This window comes from Oncorhynchus masou, chromosome 4 (genome assembly GCF_036934945.1).
Source record: "Oncorhynchus masou masou isolate Uvic2021 chromosome 4, UVic_Omas_1.1, whole genome shotgun sequence".
NCBI classification, from domain to species: domain Eukaryota; kingdom Metazoa; phylum Chordata; class Actinopteri; order Salmoniformes; family Salmonidae; genus Oncorhynchus; species Oncorhynchus masou.
Genome location: NC_088215.1, coordinates 14,304,332 through 14,326,914, shown reverse-complemented (window position 1 = coordinate 14,326,914; position 22,583 = coordinate 14,304,332). Strand labels below are relative to the sequence as shown.

The 22,583-nt window shown below is 46.9% G+C and overlaps 1 protein-coding gene and 1 pseudogene across 2 annotated transcripts; both read right to left on the bottom strand.

Annotated features, from left to right (window-relative positions):
* Positions 1 to 2: 2 nt before the first annotated feature.
* LOC135520769 (uncharacterized) lies at positions 3 to 12,418 on the bottom strand (annotated as a pseudogene).
* A 135-nt stretch (positions 12,419 to 12,553) lies between these two features.
* Positions 12,554 to 19,150, bottom strand: LOC135524219 (NACHT, LRR and PYD domains-containing protein 12-like). Of its 2 annotated transcripts, none has more exons than XM_064951565.1 (10): positions 18,875 to 19,150; positions 17,690 to 17,869; positions 15,819 to 17,522; positions 15,281 to 15,628; positions 14,942 to 15,109; positions 14,662 to 14,832; positions 14,186 to 14,356; positions 13,805 to 13,978; positions 13,523 to 13,696; positions 12,554 to 13,261 (listed from the first exon to the last, which is right to left on the bottom strand). In XM_064951565.1, exons 2-10 carry the CDS (start codon positions 17,728 to 17,730, stop codon positions 13,249 to 13,251), a joined length of 2,964 nt encoding a protein of 987 aa, XP_064807637.1. In that variant the 5' UTR covers positions 17,731 to 17,869; positions 18,875 to 19,150; the 3' UTR covers positions 12,554 to 13,248. The 2 variants fall into 2 exon arrangements, with proteins under 2 accessions (XP_064807637.1, XP_064807644.1); XM_064951572.1 differs by having other exon boundaries at positions 17,690 to 17,803.
* Positions 19,151 to 22,583: the final 3,433 nt, after the last annotated feature.

Here is a 22,583-nt window from a genome sequence, read left to right as displayed (position 1 = left end):
TATATTTGTTATCTGATTATGTGACCCTCTTTTAATTAAATGAAGATACTTGCAGTCTTACATGGTTTCAGTCGCAATCACACTCCCCGGCTTTAGTTATTTTAATACGTTATAGTTTTGAATGCTTATTAAATTGCTTAAACGGAAGTTGACATGCTGTAGAATGTATATAATGTTATGTTAATAATCTGTAAGTGATATTTCGCACACCCTGGCAAGCAGTGTGAGTGACATCATGGCTAATGCTAACAACAATTATTCCTTTTGACTTAAAGGGATATGTCACTAAAATCACAAAATGACATTGTTCTTCTTACCTTTCAAACAGTCTTTGCAGGTTACCAAAATAAAACATGTATTTTGTCATTTGAGTGGACTAACCTTTTAAGTGTTACAGATTCAGGTACAACAGGGTCATGTTCAATAGGGCACAATGTAGCAAAACATTTTGAATTGGAATGCAAAGATGACTCATTGGACACGCTCAACCTCAGGTAGTAGGCTACCTCATCGGTTTCAAAACGTTTTGTAACATTTTGTGCCTACTGAACAGGATCCTGTAGGGATTATTGGATGTTTCACCAAGGGGGTTGTTTCAAAGGAGAGAAACCCATTCAAAAACAACATGAAATACAGTATGAAATTGTACGCCAAATCCAAAGCTCCAGTACACATACCATTGGAAACAGAAACCTTAGCAGAAACATTTATGGTCGATTAGATCCTTATTGAAGGCTTTACCAGAATATGTGAAGTATACAAAACATGCAGTACATAACATGGTGCCTTTTTTTGGCGATATACTGTCCATTTCAACATGTTTATTTGCACCCAACGTGTGGGTTGTTGGCCTTTTGTGCTGAAATGGTCTCACATATTTGCTTTTTGTTTTGTCCCTTGTATATATAAAAAAAATGACTATCTGATTTGGCCATTATTTATCCACAGACAGACCAAGTATTACCAAAGGAAAACTGGCCTTTAGAAATGTCATCATTGTGTCTCATACGATCATTATCCTAATTTATTTAAATGACGTGCACATACCTATACGATAGTAATAATGTCCGTTAGCTCCAATCAAGCCTGTGATGTCATGAAAAATGCTAAAGAAACTTTTATTCTCCTACATCAATAAAAAAAAAAAAAAAAAGGAAATTCAAGTGTGTTTGTTGACATATTTACAGACACGTCCTGTCAGCCTTTGACCATTGTGGTGTATCTCCTGTTCTGTAGCTGCGTGTTGGCATCTATTTTTTACCTTGAAAATGATTTCTTCAACTGTCAACCCATATTTAAATGACTGCGGAAAAATGATGCACATGTTGCTAAGTCTGAACCCTTTTTAAATGTCTTTCGATATAGATCAAGCTCACAGGTTACAATAAGGTGTCGAGGGAACAGTGTCGACAAGGTTTGAACAGTGCAAGGGAGCTTTTAAGCCGAGCAAGGTGCTACAATATGTTAGTATCTGCTATATTTCTTAAAGTGCATTGGGAACATGCAAGCAGCCATAGGAAAACACAACACCATTTCAACATTTTATCGACTTAAAAATGTTTGTACATTTTTACTAACATTAACTAGCAGCTAGTTTAATGCAAAACAAACACTATCAATAACATTTTTGAGGTTGAACTGAGTACAATAGCACACACCTAGAGGAGTTATTTAAATGGTCTTCCACTCAGATAGAGTATCCTAACCACAAACAGTCCAACAAGCAGACCAAAACATATATAAAACAGAACACTTCCTTAATGAATATACTACGACATTGTTTCCATCCGTCTGCTGTTGTGATGCATCGTGAGCATATGGACCAGACGTGGACTATGGTGTGTAGGAGGGGAGTGATGTCTTCACGGTGGCAGACGCTAACGTCGCCAGCCCAACACAACGTTCATTTGACCTTCTGGGCCGACTTAGTGACCTTGCCCGTGGACGGAGCCTTCTTCTCCACCGCCTTCACGCCCACCGCCACCGTCTGACGCATGTCACGCACCGCAAAGCGCCCTGGGAGGATGGAGAGAATGATCGAATGTGAGTCATACTTCTAATGATTTATTATAAACATATTTCAGTCTATTACAGGCTTTGCAGCACATGATACAATGCTATAGTTGATTTGAACTGTAGCACTTCGAAAATACTAAATGGAACGTGATTAGTTCTAGACAAGAAGCAGCAAGACTGATGAAGGATGGAGATAACTTCTTATCTGATGAACAGAGCCGGTTCTGTAATATATATATACATATATGACAAAGATGTACAGTACACGTCATCTATTTTACATTTACATTTAAGTCATTTGGCAGACGCTCTATCCCCCCAATAGGGATCTGAGTTGAGGGCAGACACACACACACACCACCTACCAAGTGGTGGGTACTCAGAGAAGCTCTCCACACACATGGGCTTCCCAGGGACCATGGCAACGATGGCTGCGTCGCCAGACTTCAGGGCCTTGGTGTTGTCCTCCAGCTTCTTGCCCGAGCGCCGGTCAATCTTCTCCGCCAGCTCGGCGAACTTACAGGCGGTGTGGGCCATGTGGCAGTCCAGCACGGGGGCGTAGCCGGGCACTGATCTGACCTGGGTGGTTCAGGATGATGATGTGACTCTATGCTATTTGTTGCCTGTTTAAACGGGGTAGTAAGTGATGTGTGGATTGGACAAAAACAGGAATCAGAACACAGCATGTTAATTGGTGTCTCGTAATGACTCGTTTCAATCCAGACACACAATGTTCTCCACAGCGAACTCTCCTATCCAGACACACAATGTTCTCCACAGCAAACTCTCCTATCCAGACCTGTGCAGTGAAGCTGGCCGCCTCCATCGGCGGGTCGTTCCTACGGTCTCCAGCCACGTTCCCTCGCCGTATGTCTTTTACCGACACATTCTTGACGTTAAAGCGCACGTTGTCTCCGGGCATGGCCTCGGTCAGCGCCTCGGTCAGCATCTCCACTGACTTGACCTCCGTGGTCACATTGACGGGGGCAAAAGTCACCACCATGCCTGGCTTGATCACGCCCGTATCCACCCGCCCCACCGGGACCGTACCAATACCTGGGAGGAGGGAGGTGAGAGGCATGAAACGTTTGAGGCAATCTTTCAAGTCTCTCTGAGGCTTGGATTGAATCCGATCGCACTTGTAGAAATTGTAGCATTTAATGGCAATGTTAACGCCTTCGGCAGAGATCGCATTCAAGGCAAACGCTGCAGATGTCAATTCAATTGTAAATTCCAGTTAAATGTCAAGCGTGCTAGATCTCAGATCGAACGCAGCTCGGATTGAATCCCAGCCTCAGTGTATAACAACAAAAATAAAAATGTATGTAAGAGCTGAAAAAACAACTCAAAACCCTTTGGCTTTCAGTGCTGTCTGCTAAATGACTTAAATGTAAATGTAAATGTAGACAAATTGACTGAATTGAAATGGAATTGACCCTCGAGCCACTGGCATAGTACCAGTGGTGGGTTTGAACGCCTCCCAGGGCCTCACCTCCTATCTTGTAGACGTCCTGTAGGGGCAGGCGGAGGGGTTTGTCAGTGGGGTGGGAGGGCGGCTGGATGGTGTCCAGGGCCTGTAGGGGCAGGCGGAGGGGTTTGTCAGCGGGGTGGGAGGGCGGCTGGATGGCGTCCAGGGCCTGTAGGGGCAGGCGGAGGGGTTTGTCAGTGGGGTGGGAGGGCGGCTGGATGGCGTCCAGGGCCTGTAGGGGCAGGCGGAGGGGTTTGTCAGCGGGGTGGGAGGGCGGCTGGATGGCGTCCAGGGCCTGTAGGGGCAGGCGGAGGGGTTTGTCAGTGGGGTGGGAGGGCGGCTGGATGGCGTCCAGGGCCTGTAGGGGCAGGCGGAGGGGTTTGTCAGTGGGGTGGGAGGGCGGCTGGATGGCGTCCAGGGCCTGTAGGGGCAGGCGGAGGGGTTTGTCAGTGGGGTGGGAGGGCGGCTGGATGGCGTCCAGGGCCTGTAGGGGCAGGCGGAGGGGTTTGTCAGTGGGGTGGGAGGGCGGCTGGATGGCGTCCAGGGCCTGTAGGGGCAGGCGGAGGGGTTTGTCAGCGGGGTGGGAGGGCGGCTGGATGGTGTCCAGGGCCTATAGGGGCAGGCGGAGGGGTTTGTCAGTGGGGAGGGAGGGCGGCTGGATGGTGTCCAGGGCCTGTAGGGGCAGGCGGAGGGGTTTGTCAGCGGGGCGGGAGGGCGACTGGATGGCGTCCAGGGCCTGTAGGGGCAGGCGGAGGGGTTTGTCAGCGGGGTGGGAGGGCGGCTGGATGGTGTCCAGGGCCTGTAGGGGCAGGCGGAGGGGTTTGTCAGCGGGGTGGGAGGGCGGCTGGATGGTGTCCAGGGCCTGTAGGGGCAGGCGGAGGGGTTTGTCAGCGGGGTGGGAGGGCGGCTGGATGGCGTCCAGGGCCTGTAGGGGCAGGCGGAGGGGTTTGTCAGCGGGGTGGGAGGGCGGCTGGATGGCGTCCAGGGCCTGTAGGGGCAGGCGGAGGGGTTTGTCAGCGGGGCGGGAGGGCGGCTGGATGGCGTCCAGGGCCTGTAGGGGCAGGCGGAGGGGTTTGTCAGCGGGGTGGGAGGGCGGCTGGATGGTGTCCAGGGCCTATAGGGGCAGGCGGAGGGGTTTGTCAGCGGGGCGGGAGGGCGGCTGGCGTCCAGGGCCTGTAGGGGCAGGCGGAGGGGTTTGTCAGCGGGGCGGGAGGGCGGCTGGATGGCGTCCAGGGCCTGTAGGGGCAGGCGGAGGGGTTTGTCAGCGGGGCGGGAGGGCGGCTGGATGGCGTCCAGGGCCTGTAGGGGCAGGCGGAGGGGTTTGTCAGCGGGGTGGGAGGGCGGCTGGATGGCGTCCAGAGCCTCCAGCAGGGTGGTCCCAGAGGCGTTGCCGTCCTTACGGGTGATCTTCCACCCGTTGAACCATGTCATCTACAGGGACCAGACCAAACATTAGGAACAAGCCTAACTTAAGCGTTATGCCCTGCATAAGTAATATGGAATAAGACACCTTGTGAAAACGAACCACTTTTCATACCACGGCAGTTAATTGTAACTAATTGTAATTCAGTGGAAGTGTGCACGACTGCATCTGTAACTCTATTGTGTAATAAGGTTGCGTCCTAAGAATATAAAGTGTCCTCTTGCCTTGGAAAAAGATAAGGATAAGTATACAAAGAAGACTACTAACGTTAGGGCTAGCCTCCAGCATAGTCCCCATTCCAGCCGGCGATGGGAACGAAGGCCACCGGATCCGGGTTGTGACCAATCTTCTTAATATAGGTGCTGACTTCCTTCACAATCTCCTCATAGTGTTTCTGGCTGTAGTTGGGCTCGGTGGAGTCCATCTTGTTGACCCCTACGATCAGCTGCTTGACCTCTAAGGTGTAGCCCAGAAGGGCGTGCTCACGGGTTTGCCCATTTTTGGAGATGTCCCCCTCGAACTCGCCCACGCCTGCCGCCACGATGAGCACGGCACAGTCTGCCTGTGGCAAGGAGGAGACGGGGAGCAAACATGACGTTTCATTTTGTTTGCATTTGAAAGCAGTTTGAAAGCAGAAAGTGTTATATGGAAAAATAATCAATTCTTATTCTTATTTCTTGTTTTACTAAATGGATTCCCAGAATAACCGTTTGATTTTCAGAGTAGCCAATGTAATCCTGGTCAAAAAAAATGTTTCTAATAGTATAGAAGACATGTTTAATATGTTTCATGTTCTTCCTTCTTCCAGTTTTGGGGCCCATACGTACAAAATAAGGCCCTTGGCTAAACATTCAGTCAGGGTCCATGTTGAGTGACAGCTGGATACAGTAGTGTCTGCAGCCCATACCTGAGAGGTGCCAGTGATCATGTTCTTGATGAAGTCCCTGTGTCCCGGGGGGTCGATGATAGTGACCTGCTGGATACAGTAGTGTCTGCAGCCCATACCTGAGAGGTGCCAGTGATCATGTTCTTGATGAAGTCCCTGTGTCCCGGGGGGGTCGATGATAGTGACCTGCTGGATACGGTAGTGTCTGCAGCCCATACCTGAGAGGTGCCAGTGATCATGTTCTTGATGAAGTCCCTGTGTCCCGGGGGGTCGATGATAGTGACCTGCTGGATACAGTAGTGTCTGCAGCCCATACCTGAGAGGTGCCAGTGATCATGTTCTTGATGAAGTCCCTGTGTCCCGGGGGGTCGATGATAGTGACCTGCTGGATACGGTAGTGTCTGCAGCCCATACCTGAGAGGTGCCAGTGATCATGTTCTTCATGAAGTCCCTGTGTCCCGGGGGGTCGATGATAGTGACCTGCTGGATACAGTAGTGTCTGCAGCCCATACCTGAGAGGTGCCAGTGATCATGTTCTTGATGAAGTCCCTGTGTCCCGGGGGTCGATGATAGTGACCTGCTGGATACAGTAGTGTCTGCAGCCCATACCTGAGAGGTGCCAGTGATCATGTTCTTGATGAAGTCCCTGTGTCCCGGGGCGTCGATGATAGTGACCTGCTGGATACAGTAGTGTCTGCAGCCCATACCTGAGAGGTGCCAGTGATCATGTTCTTGATGAAGTCCCTGTGTCCCGGGGCGTCGATGATAGTGACCTGCTGGATACGGTAGTGTCTGCAGCCCATACCTGAGAGGTGCCAGTGATCATGTTCTTGATGAAGTCCCTGTGTCCCGGGGCATCGATGATAGTGACCTGCTGGTCTCAAACTTCCACAGGGAGATGTCGATGGTGATGCCTCGCTCCCTCTCTGCCTTCAGGTTGTCCAGCACCCAGGCGTACTTGAACGAGCCCTTCCCCATCTAAAGACAGACCAAAGAGAGACCAAATCAATGGCAAATGTCTGTGCTGTTTGTTTGTCTCTTTTGTCTTTGTTATGTTGGAACAAAATCGAGAGGTAAATAAGTCAATGCTCAGTTCAATGGTATGGATTCAAAGTGGAATCATACCATATCCCTGAAATACCGAGCTTGGTGTAAAGTTTGACAATAGACTAACATATCGATCATGTATAACAACAGGCTAGACCTTAAACACTTTCCCAGCACAGAGAGTTAAGTTGCTTGTGTCTGGCCACCTCCATACCTCAGCGGCCTCCTTCTCACTTCTCAATGGTCCTCTTGTCGAGGCCCCAACACTTGTAGATGAGGTGGCCCGTGGTGGTCGACTTGCCTGAGTCCACATGGCCGATCACCACGATGTTGATGTGAAGCTTCTCCTTGCCCATAGCTGTTCGCTCAGGTTAGACACCGGAGTAGATTGTGGCAAGAGGGGTCAACCAAGCTGGCCAAGTTATTAGGAATTACAATGTCATTAACCAAGCAAAATGTTATACATTTTAGGGGGTATTGAGAAGACAAATATTTGTGAAATTGATTAATACTAGTGACTCGGTCATCGAGAACCATTCACACCCCATAAGATCTCTCTATTCCATTCCGACAATGTGTATAAAGTTTCACTGAGTGGCTTGCCACCATTTTGAGAGTGAGGTCATCTGAATGAAAGAACAGGTGAAAGAAAAGCAGCTATTTCTCAACAACACAGCTGTTATTTTCCTTCCTGGTTCTCAAAGCCGACTCCACCATGTTCACGATGGCCCTGGAGACTGGTGGTTGGGTGTAACAGTATTTGGGGCGTTTAATATTTCAAGAGACAGTCACAGAAACAATGGCCAGTCAATCAATCAATATACACCCAGTTTACATTCCAAATGGCACCCTATTCCATATTTAGTGCACTGTGCTTTATACAGGGAATAGTACACTATAGCCTGTAGGGAATAGGGTGCCATTTCTGACGACTCCCAATTTTACCTAGGTAACCCCTCCATCCTCATATACTCCCCTAAACACCTGCTACAATTGACACTGAAACAAAGTTTATTTTTATTTTTTACATAACATGGCTATTAACAAGATAAAGAAATACCATATGAACACATAAGGAACATATTATGTGGCGGACTGCAATAGCATCGAATAGTCCCCGCGATATGCAACTGTTCAGGGAAGTCAGGAACCAATACATGCAGTCAGTCAGGAAAGCAAAGGCCAGCTTCTTCAGGCAGAAATTTGCATCCTGTAGCTCTAACTCCAAAAAGTTCTGGGACACTGTAAAGTCCATGGAGAACAAGAGCACCTCCTCCCAGCTGCCCACTGCACTGAGGCTAGGTAACACGGTCACCACCGATAAATCCATGATTATCGAAAACTTCAACAAGCATTTCTCAACGGCTGGTCATGCCTTCCTCCTGGCTACTCCAACCTCGGCCAACAATTCCAAAACTACTACCTCATAGACACAAGTGTAAGGGGATAAAGAATATGTACATAAAGATATATGAATGAGTAATGGTACAGAGCGGCATAGGCAAGATACAGTAGATGGTATCGAGTACAGTATATACATATGAGATGAGTATGTAAACAAAGTGGAATAGTTAAAGTGGCTAGTGATACATGTATTACATAAAGATGCAGTAGATGATATAGAGTACAGTATATACGTATACATATGAGATGTATAATGTAGGGTATGTAAACATTATATTAGGTAGCATTGTTTAAAGTGGCTAGTGATATATTTTACATCATTTCCCATCAATTCTCATTATTAAAGTTGGCAGCAGCCACTCAATGTTCGTTGTGGCTGATTAACAGCCTGATGGCCTTGAGATAGAAGCTGTTTTTCAGTCTCTCAGTAAACTGACCTTTCTGGATGATAGCGGGGTGAACAGGCAGTGGCTCGGGTGGTTGTTGTCATTGATGATCTTTATGGCCTTTCTGTAACATCGGGTGGTGTAGGTGTCCTGGAGGGCAGGTAGTTTGCCCCCGGTGATGCGTTGTGCAGACCTCACTACCCTCTGGAGAGCCTTACGGTTGTGGGCGGAGCAGTTGCCGTACCAGGCGGTGATACAGCCCGACAGGATGCTCTCGATTGTGCATCTGAAGAACTTTGTGAGTGCTTTTGATGACAAGCCAAATTTCTTCAGCCTCCTGAGGTTGAAAAGGCGCTTCTGCGCCTTCTTCACGATGCTGTCTGTGTGGGTGGACCAATTCAGTTTGTCTGTGATGTGTACGCCGAGGAACATAAAACTTACTACCCTCTCCACTACTGTTCCATCGATGTGGATAGGGGGGTGCTCCCTCTGCTGTTTCCTGAAGTCCACAATCATCTCCTTAGTTTTGTTGACGTTGAGTGTGAGGTTATTTTCCTGACACCACACTCCCGAGGGCCCTCACCTCCTCCCTGTAGGCCGTCTCGTCGTTGTTGGTAATCAAGCCTACCACTGTTGTGTCGTCCGCAAACTTGATGATTGAGTTGGAGGCGTGCGTGGCCACGCAGTCGTGGTTGAACAAGGAGTAGAGGAGAGGGCTCAGAATGCACCCTTGTGGGGCCCCAGTGTTGAGGATTAGCGGGGTGGAGATGTTGTTGCCTACCCTTACCATCTGGGGGCGGCCCGTCAGGAAGTCCAATACCCAGTTGCACAGGCGGGGTCGAGACCCAGGGTCTCGAGCTTGATGACGAGTTGAGGGCACTATGGTGTTAAATGCAGAGCTGTAGTCGATGAACAGCATTCTCACATAGGTATTCCTCTTGTCCAGATGGGTTAAGGCAGTGTGCAGTGTGGTTGACATTGCATCGTCTGTGGACCTATTTGGGCGGTAAGCAAATTGGAGTGGGTCTAGGGTGTCAGGTAGGGTGGAGGTGATATGGTCCTTGACTAGTCTCTCAAAGCACTTCATGATGACGGAAGTGAGTGCTACGGGGCGGTAGTCGTTTAGCTCAGTTTCCTTAGCTTTCTTGGGAACAGGAACAATGGTGGCCCTCTTGTAGCATTACCAGCCTGTTCAACCTCGTTCATATCGTCTGAGATCCCCAAGGATTGGAAAGCTGCCGCAGTCATCTTCTCTTCAAAAGGGGAGACACCCTGGACCCAAACTGTTACAGACATATATCCATCCTGCCCTGCCTATCTAAGGTCTTCGAAAGTCAACAAACAGGTCACTGACCATCTCGAATCCCACCGTTCCTTCTCCGCTGTGCAATCCGGTTTCCGAGCCGGTCACGGGCGCACCTCAGCCACACTCAAGGTACTAAACGATATCATAACCGCCATTGATAAAAGACAGTACTGTACAGCCGTCTTCATCGACCTTGCCAAGGCTTTCGACTCTGTCAATCACCATATTCTTATCGGCAGACTCAGTAGCCTCGTTTTTTCTGATGACTGCCTTGCCTGGTTCACCAACTACTTTGCAGACAGAGTTCAGTGTGTCAAATCGGAGGGCATGCTGTCCGGTCCTCTGGCAGTCTCTATGGGGGTGCCACAGGGTTCAATTCTCGGGCCGACTCTTTTCTCTGTATATATCAAATGATGTTGCTCTTGCTGCGGGCGAGTCCCTGATCCACCTCTACGCAGACAACACCATTCTGTATACTTCTGGCCCGTCCTTGGACACTGTGCTATCTAACCTCCAAACGAGCTTCAATGCCATACAACACTCCTTCCGTGGCCTCCAACTGCTCTTAAATGCTAGTAAAACCAAATGCATGCTTTTCAAACGTTCGCTACCTGCAAGCCCGACTAGCATCACCACCCTGGATGGTTCCGACCTAGAATATGTGGACATCTATAAGTACCTAGGTGTCTGGCTAGACTGTAAACTCTCCTTCCAGACTCATATCAAACATCTCCAACCTAAAATCAAATCTAGAGTCGGCTTTCTATTCCGCAACAAAGCCTCCTCCACTCATGCCGCCAAACTTACCCTCGTAAAACTGACTATCCTACCGATCCTCGACTTCGGCGATGTCATCTACAAAATAGCTTCCAACACTCTACTCAGCAAACTGGATGCAGTTTATCACAGTGCCATCCGTTTTGTCACTAAAGCACCTTATACCACCCACCACTGCGACCTGTATGCTCTAGTCGGCTGGCCCTCGCTACATATTCGTCGCAAGACCCACTGGCTCCAGGTCATCTACAAGTCCATGCTAGGTAAAGCTCCGCCTTGTCTCAGTTCACTGGTCACGATGGCAACACTCACCCGTAGCACGAGCTCCAGCAGGTGTATCTCACTGATCATCCCTAAAGCCAACACCTCATTTGGCCGCCTTTCGTTCCAGTTCTCTGCTGCCTGTGACTGGAACGAATTGCAAAAATCGCTGAAGTTGGAGACTTTTATCTCCATCACCAACTTCAAACATCTGCTATCTGAGCAGCTAACCGATCTGTAAATAGTCCACCCAATTTTACCTACCTCATCCCCATACTGTTTATATTCATTTACTTTTATGCTCTTTTGCACACCAATATCTCTACCTGTACATGACCATCTGATAATTTATCACTCCAGTGTTAATCTGCAAAATTGTAATTATTCGCCTACCTCCTCATGCCTTTTGCCAACAATGTATATCGACTCTTTTTTTCCTCTACTGTGTTATTGACTTGTTAATTGTTCACACTGCCATGCTTTATCTTGGCCAGGTCGCAGTTGCAAATGAGAACTTGTTCTCAACTAGCCTACCTGGTTAAATAAAGGTGATTTTTTTTTTTTTTTTTACAAAAACTGACAAAATAATGGTATTGTGGCCATCATGAAGCAATGAAAGACATTACGGGACATCAATAGGTAGGCTATTAAAAGACTACTGCCTTCGTGTTGCGTATATTGACTCCACTATCATGCATGCCTATTGTAGCTTGCTGGCTTGGTAACTAATTCGCGTTTTCCAAACACATAGGCTACAGCGCCGGTTGATACCGAGATACCCGAGGTATTATTGTAACCTTCGAGAGCAAAACCCCCTCATTGTTTTGCTAATAGTGTCAGCCGCGTTGTTATTGTACTTTCCACATGGAGACGGTGTGCAATATATCCAAACCGTTGGACTTGCAGAACACTATTTCGTCCAGCGTTATACCGACCTCGTCAGACCATTCCACAGCACACATTTACAAAATGCAGACCATGATTGGTTAGTACTTTAGCCTGTTGTTAGCTAAAACATGGTATCATACCTGGGTTTGTATAGATGCGCTCGCAAAAATTCGGGCAGTGATCGTGTAGCAAAAGATGCTGTCTGGTTTATTATTAGTGACCCAGTAGTGGGTGCTGCCGGTATTGGCTTCACATCCGTCATTAGTTTAACCCCTCCCCCACACCCGTGGAGAAATTCACGTTTTTCGCCACCAAGTGGTGGTGATGTACCATAATCAGAGAATCAGACCACACCAATGTGTAACATCGTACCAATTTGTGATCATGATACATATGATTGTCAAACAGCTGTGAATTTGGTATACATTTACACACAAACACATATACAAGCGCACTCAAACAGACATACTGTACACACCAGCAGAGACGACAAATAGTAGAGAACTGTGTCCCTCACAATCACACTACTCTAAAGGCACTTGTTTACCTTGAAATACAGCGTCAACCAGACTGTTGCAGTAGGTGCAAACAGATCTGGAGACCAGACCTGAAACATATGACCAAAGTTGGAAAGATTCTGAAGTTAAACCTCCCATTAGTACATTTAAAAAACCCACAATTATGACCAATAGAAGTAGCTAGGTATATTTGGGTAAAATGTACATAGTAAATAAACCAAGAGTTGTACTACTGTATACATTTCCGAAACATTTGGTCATCTTAATATATATTTTTTAAAAGCACTTTCAAAGAGAAATAAAATGTGTTTTTTTTTAATTGAAAAACAATACTATGCTACCAAGGGCCTGTACCTGTGTTAAAATGAAAACATTGCATCATCCCTCAGAGACGCTTATAACGTAACCTCACTCCACCAAACATAGCTTTTCGCTACCGTAGTTGGCTAAGACGTTGTCAAGAGGCCGGTCACGTGTGTTTGAGCAGAGGCTATGCATTATATCGTGTACATACCGATGTGCAAAACAATACTGTAAAGCTTCTGCAAAAGTTAAGAGTCGATACTGTAGCAAGACCAGAGGAACGGAGTTAGTAACAGTGTGTGTGTGTGTCATTTCAGCCTCACTATCTGTTTCTAGGTAAATACTCTCTGGTCTTCCGTTCAAGTGTGAGCAGCCAGGATACTGGAAGGCACTTTACAAATGCTCAAAAGTCAGTGAACAAGTCCAGTTGGCTCAAAGCACGTCAAGTGCTTACTGTCGAGCTGAAAGTACTTTGTCGTAACTTGTTAGCCAATCGTTTCGTATCGTCACTCCAGATTTGGGAAGAGGTCGAGCCAAGAACCACCTCCGGCGAGCAAGGCCACTCTCAATCGTTTATTCTGGAAAGAAGAATAACATTAGCAAATGGACTAATGATTACATTAAAACTAATGTAGGCCTACAAATGACTACAGACAAAAAAAGTATTGGTAACATTTCTCAAAAAAGCTAATGCAAGAGGGCAGCATATCTAGAGTCTATCTAGAGAATATCTTTCAAGTTCGCAAAACAAATAAAAATCTCCTGTCCCACATTTTACACTGTTTGTATGGTAACATTAACAAGTAACTTTTCTGAGCTTTGATGGCACCAGGACTTACTCTAGAGTCTGTAGTTTGTAGTGTGGGTCATCCCTGATGTCAGAGAGAATTCTCAGTCCTTCTTCTCCCGTGTCGTTTCCCATCAGGCCCAGTTCTGTGATGCTGGAGCAGCTGGACTTCAGGGCTACGGCCAGGGAGGAGCAGCCCTTTACTGTGATCCCACAGCATCTCAGACTGGGGGGGAGAGGGGACACACACATTCACCTTACTCAACAATGCATTATACATGAATTTGTGTGTGAATATGCTTAGAAGTATTAAAACTGTTAACATGTTACTTACAACAGTCTCTCCAGTTTACAGGTTGTTGAGGTCAGTCCCATGCAGAGTGTATTTACACCGCTGTCTCCCAGTTCGTTCCCAGATAGATCCAGCTCTTTCAGGACGGTGACACTGGAGCAGAGAGCTTCGACCAGCTCTGGACAGCATAGCTCTGTCATCTTACAGTCACTCAGTCTAAGTGCATGTGTGTGTGTGGGGCAAATGTTCAACAAACACACACAACATTAGTATGTTATTTGATTTGAGTATACTGTCCCTATAAAATCACACATGATGTGCCTGTTGATGCCATTTCAATGTAAAAATATATCTATCAACTAAACTATTCAAATGTGAACCATTAGGCCTTCTACAATTGTACAGTCTAATCGCAGTGCTCACCGTAGGGTCTCCAGTGAAAAGCGTACAGTTTTGAGGAACAGGAAAAACGCGACAACACCTGATCCCAGGTGGTTCCTGCTGATATCCAGCTCTTTGAGGAAGGTGGGGCTGAAACTGCACCCTCCAACCAGACATCGACAGCCTCCAGACGTGAAGCCACAGCTCGCCAGACTGGAGAGAGGAGGGCAACACTCGTCAATTCAATGATTGATTAATTAATGATTTTATTCTTTAATATGTATGTGTTGTATCCAAGGAGTTTGGAATAAGATAAGGGCAAAAATACATATGACCTAAACAGAATTGGACAAGTTTGAATGTACTATTCAGCTCATATGGCAGGCAAAGAAAAAGTGGCAGCCAGCGAGCCAAATTCGGCCCATGACTGATTTGTTTTTGAATCGCCAAAATTGTCTCATTTGTTTCATAGGGGTGTACATGGGATTGGGCACAACTCTGCGAGCTAGCTAGCTTACTTGAGTTTCTCCAGTTGACAGACAGGCACTCCGAAGGCTTTGCAGAGCATCTTGACCCCCTCGTCCTTCAGGTTATTGTTGCTCAGGTTGAGCTCCCTCAGACTGGGGATGTTGGCCAGACACCTAAGCATGTTCTCACAGCATTTCTCAGTGAGCTGACAACAGTACAACCTGGTGGTGGAGGGAAAATGTATGGTACATTTACTACAGTGAACATTTCACTTTAGAATCAGTGAGGTGGAATGTGTGAGGGTACTACAATACTCCAGACAGTACTCACTCCAGTTTGTATATCTGGGTTGACTTCAGTATGTCCATGAGCATCTTCACCCCCCGGTCTCCCAGGTCATTCATGCTGACGTCCAGCTCTCGCAGGTGTCTGGGGTTGTCTATCAGTAACACCACCAGAGCGCGACTCAGCTCCAGGCCCAGCTTGCAGTTTGAGAGCCTAACGAAGATTACAATCAAATTTGAAGACAACTATTTCCTTACAGAAGGGAACTTCATTTGCATCAAGTCACAATATTAATGCGAAGGAGAATTTAATTAAATTATATGACAAGTGGGGGTAAAGCAAGCCAAGACAAAATCAGAACAGGTTCCGTGGACATCGACTCACTTCAGGATCTGCAGTTCACACTTAACAACCTTCAGTCCGTCAACGAGATGAAACACCCCCGATTCTCCCGGTTCGTTGCCGCTCAGATCCAGCTCTCGCAGGTGCGAGGGGTTGGATTTGAGAGCTTTGGCCAGAGCTGCAAAGCCATTCTGTTTCACCCTGCAGCCGGACAGTTTCAGTCTCCCCAGTCGGCAGTGTGGCTTGGCCAAGCCGGCCGCCAACAGCTGCACTCCCGAGTCCTTCAGCGTGTTGAAACTCAGGTCCAGAGTTTTCAGATTGGACACCTTTGAGGTGAGCGCCGAGGCCAGACTTTCACAGGATTTCTCAGTCAGGTTGTGATACGATAGCCTGGTGGGAAGGAGGGTTTATGGAATCAAGAAGCACATAAGTCATACTAGTAGCCACTTGAACCACCAAAACTGTAAGACGAGCCCAACAAACTTGAATTAACACATTTTTGATGACAATTATCTTGTGCGTTACCGACATGTCATATAGATATGTAATAGCTGGTATTGTTAAATGACCAAGTACTTACGTGGCGGTGTGGGAAGCTTTGATCACTGGCAGCATCCTCAGAAGTTCCTCGTCTCCTCTGTTCTCTACATCCAACCCAAGCATGTCTATCGACCCAGACAACGATGCCAAAAAGAGAGTAGCCAGGTCGGACCAATGTGCAAGTGGATATTTGGCATCTGGCGGGATTCCCGTCTGGAGAAAGTGCACACTATCGTTGTCTAGAGAGTAGTCTTTCAGTTCCCTCAGGCAGTTCAGCAGGTTGAAGGTCCTCGGCGAAGTGGGATTCTCCAAGACCTTCTTCTTGATGTACACTAACATTTCCGGAAGGGCAGTAGACGGTGTGAAGCCAGCCTCGGAGAACATCTGGTTAAAGTTCTGAGCAATGCCGAGGAGGAAGCGAAGGAAGAGGTCCATGTGTCCGGTCTTGCTCCGCAAAGTCATGTCCACCGCGCTCTTGAGTTGGGTGGCATCTCCAAAAAACCAGAGAGTTCTCTCGATCTGGGTTTTCCGGTTGACAGCCAGGTTTTCGTCTTGGCTGCCAAAAGATTGAAGAAACCGCATTGCGGCAAAGAACTCCTGAATGGTGGTATGCCCAAAGTAGTAGATCTTCTTTTGGTGCAGCCCAATATCCTCCCTGAAGATGGGTATGCTTACTTTTGCGTACACAGCTGCCACTTGGACATCAATGTTGCACTCTCGTAGGTCTTCCTCGTAGAAAACCGTGTTGCCTTTCACCAACTGCTTAAAGGCTAGTTCCCCCAATTCGTCAACTATCTTTACATTGTGGTTCCCCATTTGTAACAGGATGAGTAGGTCGTTAAATAATGGAGTTAGTGCGACAGGTTCGCATGTTTTGTCGGGTACATATGTCTGTTTCTCGAGGATTGACGCTGAGATTGAACAGATAAAAGGTATCTGGCACAAGTTGTAAAGGGCCTTCGAGTTCTTCAAGTAGGTGATAACTGCTGTGGCCTGGTTCTCGTCATTGATTGCTCTCCTGAAGAACTCCTCTTTCTGGGAGTCGGTGAAGCCTTCGATTTCTGACACTCTGTCAATGTACTGAAGAGGGATGCGATGGACTGCCGCAGGTCTGGATGTAATCGATATGTGAGCGACGGAGGGAAGAAGGTTACCGTTAATTAGGTTTGTCAGCAGTGCTGGCACGGAGGAGGGCTCTGTGGGATCGGTCACTATAGGGCTGTTCTTGAAGTCGAGAGGACGTCGAAATTCATCCAGCCCGTCAAGAAAGAACGCAACTCTGCAGTTGTCCAATTTGTAAATTCCAGGTTCTTTCAATTCTGGGAAAAACTCGTAAAGAAGTTCAACCAGACTCAGTCTCTCCTTCAGCAAATTCAGCTCCCGGAAAGGAAGGGGAAATATGAGTTGGACTTCCTGGTCTCCTTTTCCCTCTGCCCAGTTAAGAATCATCATTCGCACATGGCTAGTTTTGCCAATACCAGCGACGCCCTTCGTCAGAGCTGTTCTGACAGGCTCATCTGGGTTTAGCAATGAACATGTTCCTTGATGTCTTCTCCTGTAACCTGGCTCAGATAGAATATACTCATGTTGGTTCTCTTCACTACTTTTACCAGCTTGATAGTGGGGATCACAATGTATATAAAATGGATGGTCAGTTTCCCCCCCTGGCGGACTTTGGTACTTTTTCTTCAGGATGGCTTTTAACTTACTGCGGAGTTTTCCCACATGGGAGGCACAAACTTTCCTGTCAAATTGGCAAATAAAAGTATATCTTATTTTCTACATGCAATATGAAATACGAACGCTTCAATGAGCATGCCCTACTGTGTTTTCAAAATGATATTAATTTTCAATAGACTCATTTTGATCTGGTCCTCTGTTCTTACTGTGTGGTGAATATGATTAACATACCTTTGTTCAGTCAATCGTTTTTTCCCCCCAGGGCAAAACATTTCCCTGGATTCAGAGGAGGTAGATCTGTTTCTACCAACGTTTGTGTCCCTCCAATTTCTCCAGAGACAGAATCTGTGTAGAATGCAGTAAGACAGGCTAGCTGGTCCCTCATGTGATGACACCTGCAGGGAGGTCACACTACCAACCAACCATTGACCCGTAAAACACACAGAATATTGTGATTAGCAATCGTGGTACTGCCTGCATGTAGGTACACTAGATGTACTGCCATTACTCCCTAAATCGCACTGCCTCTCATATGGGAAATTATTCATTAACACGTTAACCCACAAATTATTCTAGCTAAGATTTCCACCTCAGCTTCTCATTGGTAACCTGGGTATGTGTTTGTGTTAACATTACACTCCGTGACTTATGCCAAACAGTTTGGCATGACAAGGAGTGGCATGATGGCACAAACAGACTGCCACCCTAGGCTAGCTCGTCAGTCGTGCTTTCAAACCTTGATTTTTTTTGTGTGAATATTACCTTGTGATATTAAGGCAACCGTCTTAACTAGCTAGCCATTGTAGCTGGCTATCCATTGTTTTAGTCATGTCAATATCAGCTAGCCAAGTTAGTAAGTGCCTTGGCTTGTGTGCGAGCCAGAACGTCTCATAGGCTCCTGCCCTAACTCCTGTTTCTGTAGCGGGGCAGCTTAGACAGGACGCTTGTCTATCGCAGGGCCTTTACCACCCAACTATCTCCTTAATATTGAGTGCCGAGCAAAGATGCATCAAGTCCTATTTTTACAGTCTTTGGTATGACTCGGCCAGGGATTGAACTCACAACCGTTCAATCTCAGGGTGGACACTAACCACAAGGTCACAGCGTTAGCCAAGTTTGAGGACTGATCAAATCATTTGCTAACTTTAGGGACGATATCATTATCGATGTGGCCTGTGTAGCTAACTAGCTGGTATAGCTAAATAGCTGACAAAACACCGAATCTGCTTTAGTTTAACTATAGGTCCTATTAGGAATCAGTCTGGGCTAGAGGACTAAACTCAACTCCATAGGTAAAAGCTACAGTAAATGGCTACGATAATGTACAGGCTAGCAGCATTCATCACATTCCACGTTTCGTTGCTGTAAATTACAAAAAACCACCGAACTAATGCAATTCCATAGTTATGTACTTACATGCTTGCTTTTCTCCGTCTTATTCAATTTCACTAATTCATCTCGATGAAGTCATGTTTTTGAAGCAGTACAGAAGCAGCCTTCTTCTTCTTCTTCTTTTTCTTCTTCTTCTTCTATGATATCATGACGGTCCGCAAACAATCGTTTAAGCGCATGCCGCCACTTACTGTGCTACAATGTACGATCATTCATGATCTGCCCAAATCTGTACTACCATGAAAATAAAATTCGAAACCAAATGAATCCCTAACTTCTACCATACCCTTCCCCCTCCCCTAAAACCCAACCCCATTAAACTTAGATCATGCTGAAACACTCCGCCCTTAGAATTGTTCAGCATGTCAACAACCATTTCAACAGTAACAAATCAAATCAAAATCAAATCCAATTTTATTTGTCACATACACATGGTTAGCAGATGTTAATGCGAGTGTAGCGAAATAATTGTGCTTCTAGTTCCGACAATGCAGTAATAACCAACAAGTAATCTAACTAACAATTCCAAAACTACTGTCTTATACACACAAGTGTAAGGGGATAAAGAATATGTACATAAAGATATATGAATGAGTGATGGTACAGAGCAGCATAGGCAAGATACATTAGATGGTATCGAGTACAGTATATACATATGAGATGAGTATGTAAACAAAGTGGCATAGTTAAAGTGGCTAGTGATCTCTGTATTACATAAAGATGCAGTAGAAGATATAGAGTACAGTATATACGTATACATATGAGATTAATAATGTAGGGTATGTAAAACATTATATTAAGTAGCATTGTTTAAAGTTGCTAGTGATATATTTTACATCATTTCCCATCAATTCCCATTATTAAAGTGGCTGGAGTTGAGTCAGTGTGTTGGCAGCAGCCACTCAATGTTAGTGGTGGCTGTTTAACAGTCTGATGGCCTTGGGATAGAAGCTGTTTTTCAGTCTCTCGGTCCCAGCTTTGATGCACCTGTACTGACCTCGCCTTCTGGATGGTAGCGGGGTGAACAGGCAGTGGCTCGGGTGGATGTTGTCCTTGATGATCTCTATGGCCTTCCTGTAACATCGGGTGGTGTAGGTGTCCTGGAGGGCAGGTAGTTTGCCCCCGGTGATGCGTTGTGCAGACCTCACTACCCTCTGGATAGCCTAATGGTTGTGGGCGGAGCAGTTGCCGTACCAGGCGGTGATACAGCCCGCCAGGATGCTCTCGATTGTGCATCTGTAGAAGTTTGTGAGTGCTTTTGGTGACAAGCCAAATTTCTTCAGCCTCCTGAGGTTGAAGAGGCGCTGCTGCACCTTCTTCACGATGCTGTCTGTGTGGGTGGACCAATTCAGTTTGTCTGTGATGTGTATGCCGAGGAACTTAAAACTTACTACCCTTTCCACTACTGTTCCATCGATGTGGATAGGGGGGTGTTCCCTCTGCTGTTTCCTGAAATCCACAATCATCTCCTTAGTTTTGTTGACGTTGAGTGTGAGGTTATTTTCCTGACACCACACTCCGATGGCCCTCACCTCCTCCCTGTAGGCCGTCTCGTCGTTGTTGGTAATCAAGCCTACCACTGTTGTGTCGTCCGCAAACTTGATGACTGAGTTGGAGGCGTGCGTGGCCACGCAGTCGTGGGTGAACAGGGAGTACAGGAGAGGGCTCAGAACGCACCCTTGTGGGGCCCCAGTGTTGAGGATCAGCGGGGTGGAGATGTTGTTGCCTACCCTCACCACCTGGGGGCGGCCCGTCAGGAAGTCCAGTACCCAGTTGCACAGGGCGGGGTCGAGACCCAGGGTCTCGAGCTTGATGACGAGCTTGGAGGGTACTATGGTGTTAAATGTCGAGCTGTAGTCGATGAACAGCATTCTCACATAGGTATTCCTCTTGTCCAGATGGGTTAGGGTAGTGTGCAGTGTGGTTGAGATTGCATCGTCTGTGGACCTATTTGGGCGGTAAGCAAATTGGAGTGGGTCTAGGGTGTGAGGTAGGGTGGAGGTGATATGGTCCTTGACTAGTCTCTCAAAGCACTTCATGTTGATGGAAGTGAGTGCTACGGGGCGGTAGTCGTTTAGCTCAGTTACCTTAGCTTTCTTGGGAACAGGAACAATGGTGGCCCTCTTGAAGCATGTGGGAACAGCAGACTGAGATAGGGATTGATTAAATATGTCCGTAAACACACCAGCCAGCTGGTCTGCGCATGCCAGCTGGTCTGCGCATGCTCTGAGTGCGCGGCTGGGGATGCCGTCTGGGCCTGCAGCCTTGCGAGGGTTAACACGTTTAAATGTTTTACTCACCTCGGCTGCAGTGAAGGAGAGTCCGAATGTCTTCGTTGCAGGCCGTGTCAGTGGCACTGTATTGTCCTCAAAGCGGGCAAAAAAGTTATTTAGTCTGCCTGGGAGCAAGACATCCTGGTCCGTGACTGGGCTGGTTTTCTTTTTGTAATCCGTGATTGACTGTAGACCCTGCCACATACCTCTTGTGTCTGAGCCGTTGAATTGAGATTCTACTTTGTCTCTATACTGACGCTTAGCTTGTTTGATTGCCTTGCGGAGTGAATAGCTGCACTGTTTGTATTCGGTCATGTTTCCAGTCACCTTGCCCTGAGTAAAAGCAGTGGTTTACGCTTTCAGTTTCACGCGAATGCTGCCATCAATCCACGGTTTCTGGTTTGGGAATGTTTTAATCGTTGCTATGGGAACGACATCTTCAACGCACGTTCTAATGAACTCGCACACCGAATCAGCGTATTCGTCAATGTTGTTGTCTGACGCAATACGAAAAATATCCCAGTCCACGTGATGGAAGCAGTCTTGGAGTGTGGAATCAGATTGGTCGGACCAGCGTTGGACAGACCTCAGCGTGGGAGCTTCTTGTTTTAGTTTATGTCTGTAGGCAGTGATCAACAAAATGGAGTCGTGGTCAGCTTTTCCGAAAGGAGGGTGGGGCAGGGCCTTATATGCGTCGCGGAAGTTAGAATAACAATGATCCAAGGTTTTGCCAGCCCTGGTTGCGCAATCGATATGCTGATACAATTTAGGGAGTCTTGTTTTCAGATTAGCCTTGTTAAAATCGCCAGCTACAATGAATGCAGCCTCAGGATGTATGGATTCCAGTTTGCAAAGAGTCAAATAAAGTTCGTTCAGAGCCATCGATGTGTCTGCTTGGGGGGGAATATATACGGCTGTGATTATAATCGAAGAGAATTCTCTTGGTAGATAACGCGGTCGACATTTGATTGTGAGGAATTCTAAATCAGGTGAACAGAAGGATTTGAGTTCCTGTATGTTTCTGTGATCACACCACGTCTCGTTAGCCATAAGGCATATGCCCCCGCCCCTCTTCTTACCAGAAAGATGTTTGTTTCTGTCGGCGCGATGCGTGGAGAAACCAGCTGGCTGCACCGACTCCGATAGCATCTCTCCAGTGAGCCATGTTTCCGTGAAGCAAAGAACGTTACAGTCTCTGATGTCCCTCTGGAATGCTACCCTTGCTCGGATTTCATCAACCTTGTTGTCAAGAGACTGGACATTGGCGAGAAGAATGCTAGGGAGTGGTGCACGATGTGCCCGTCTCCGGAGTCTGACCAGAAGACCACCTCGTTTCCCTCTTTTACGTAGTCGTTTTTTTTGGGTCGCCGGCTGGGATCCATTCCGTTGTCCTGGGTGAAAGGCAGAACACAGGATCCGCTTCGCGAAAGTCATATTCTTGGTCGTACTGATGGTGAGTT

What these genes read in the sequence shown, in the direction of transcription:
- LOC135524219 (XM_064951565.1), bottom strand. Translation starts at nt 17,730, where the DNA reads ATGTTTTGCCCTGGGGGGAAAAAACGATTGACTGAACAAAG. An exon ending in AAAGCTTCCCACACCGCCAC is followed by an intron (nt 15,629 to 15,818) that starts GTAAGTACTTGG and finishes CCTTCCCACCAG; the next exon opens with GCTATCGTATCACAACCTGA. An exon ending in TTTTCACTGGAGACCCTACG is followed by an intron (nt 13,979 to 14,185) that starts GTGAGCACTGCG and finishes ACATGCACTTAG; the next exon opens with ACTGAGTGACTGTAAGATGA.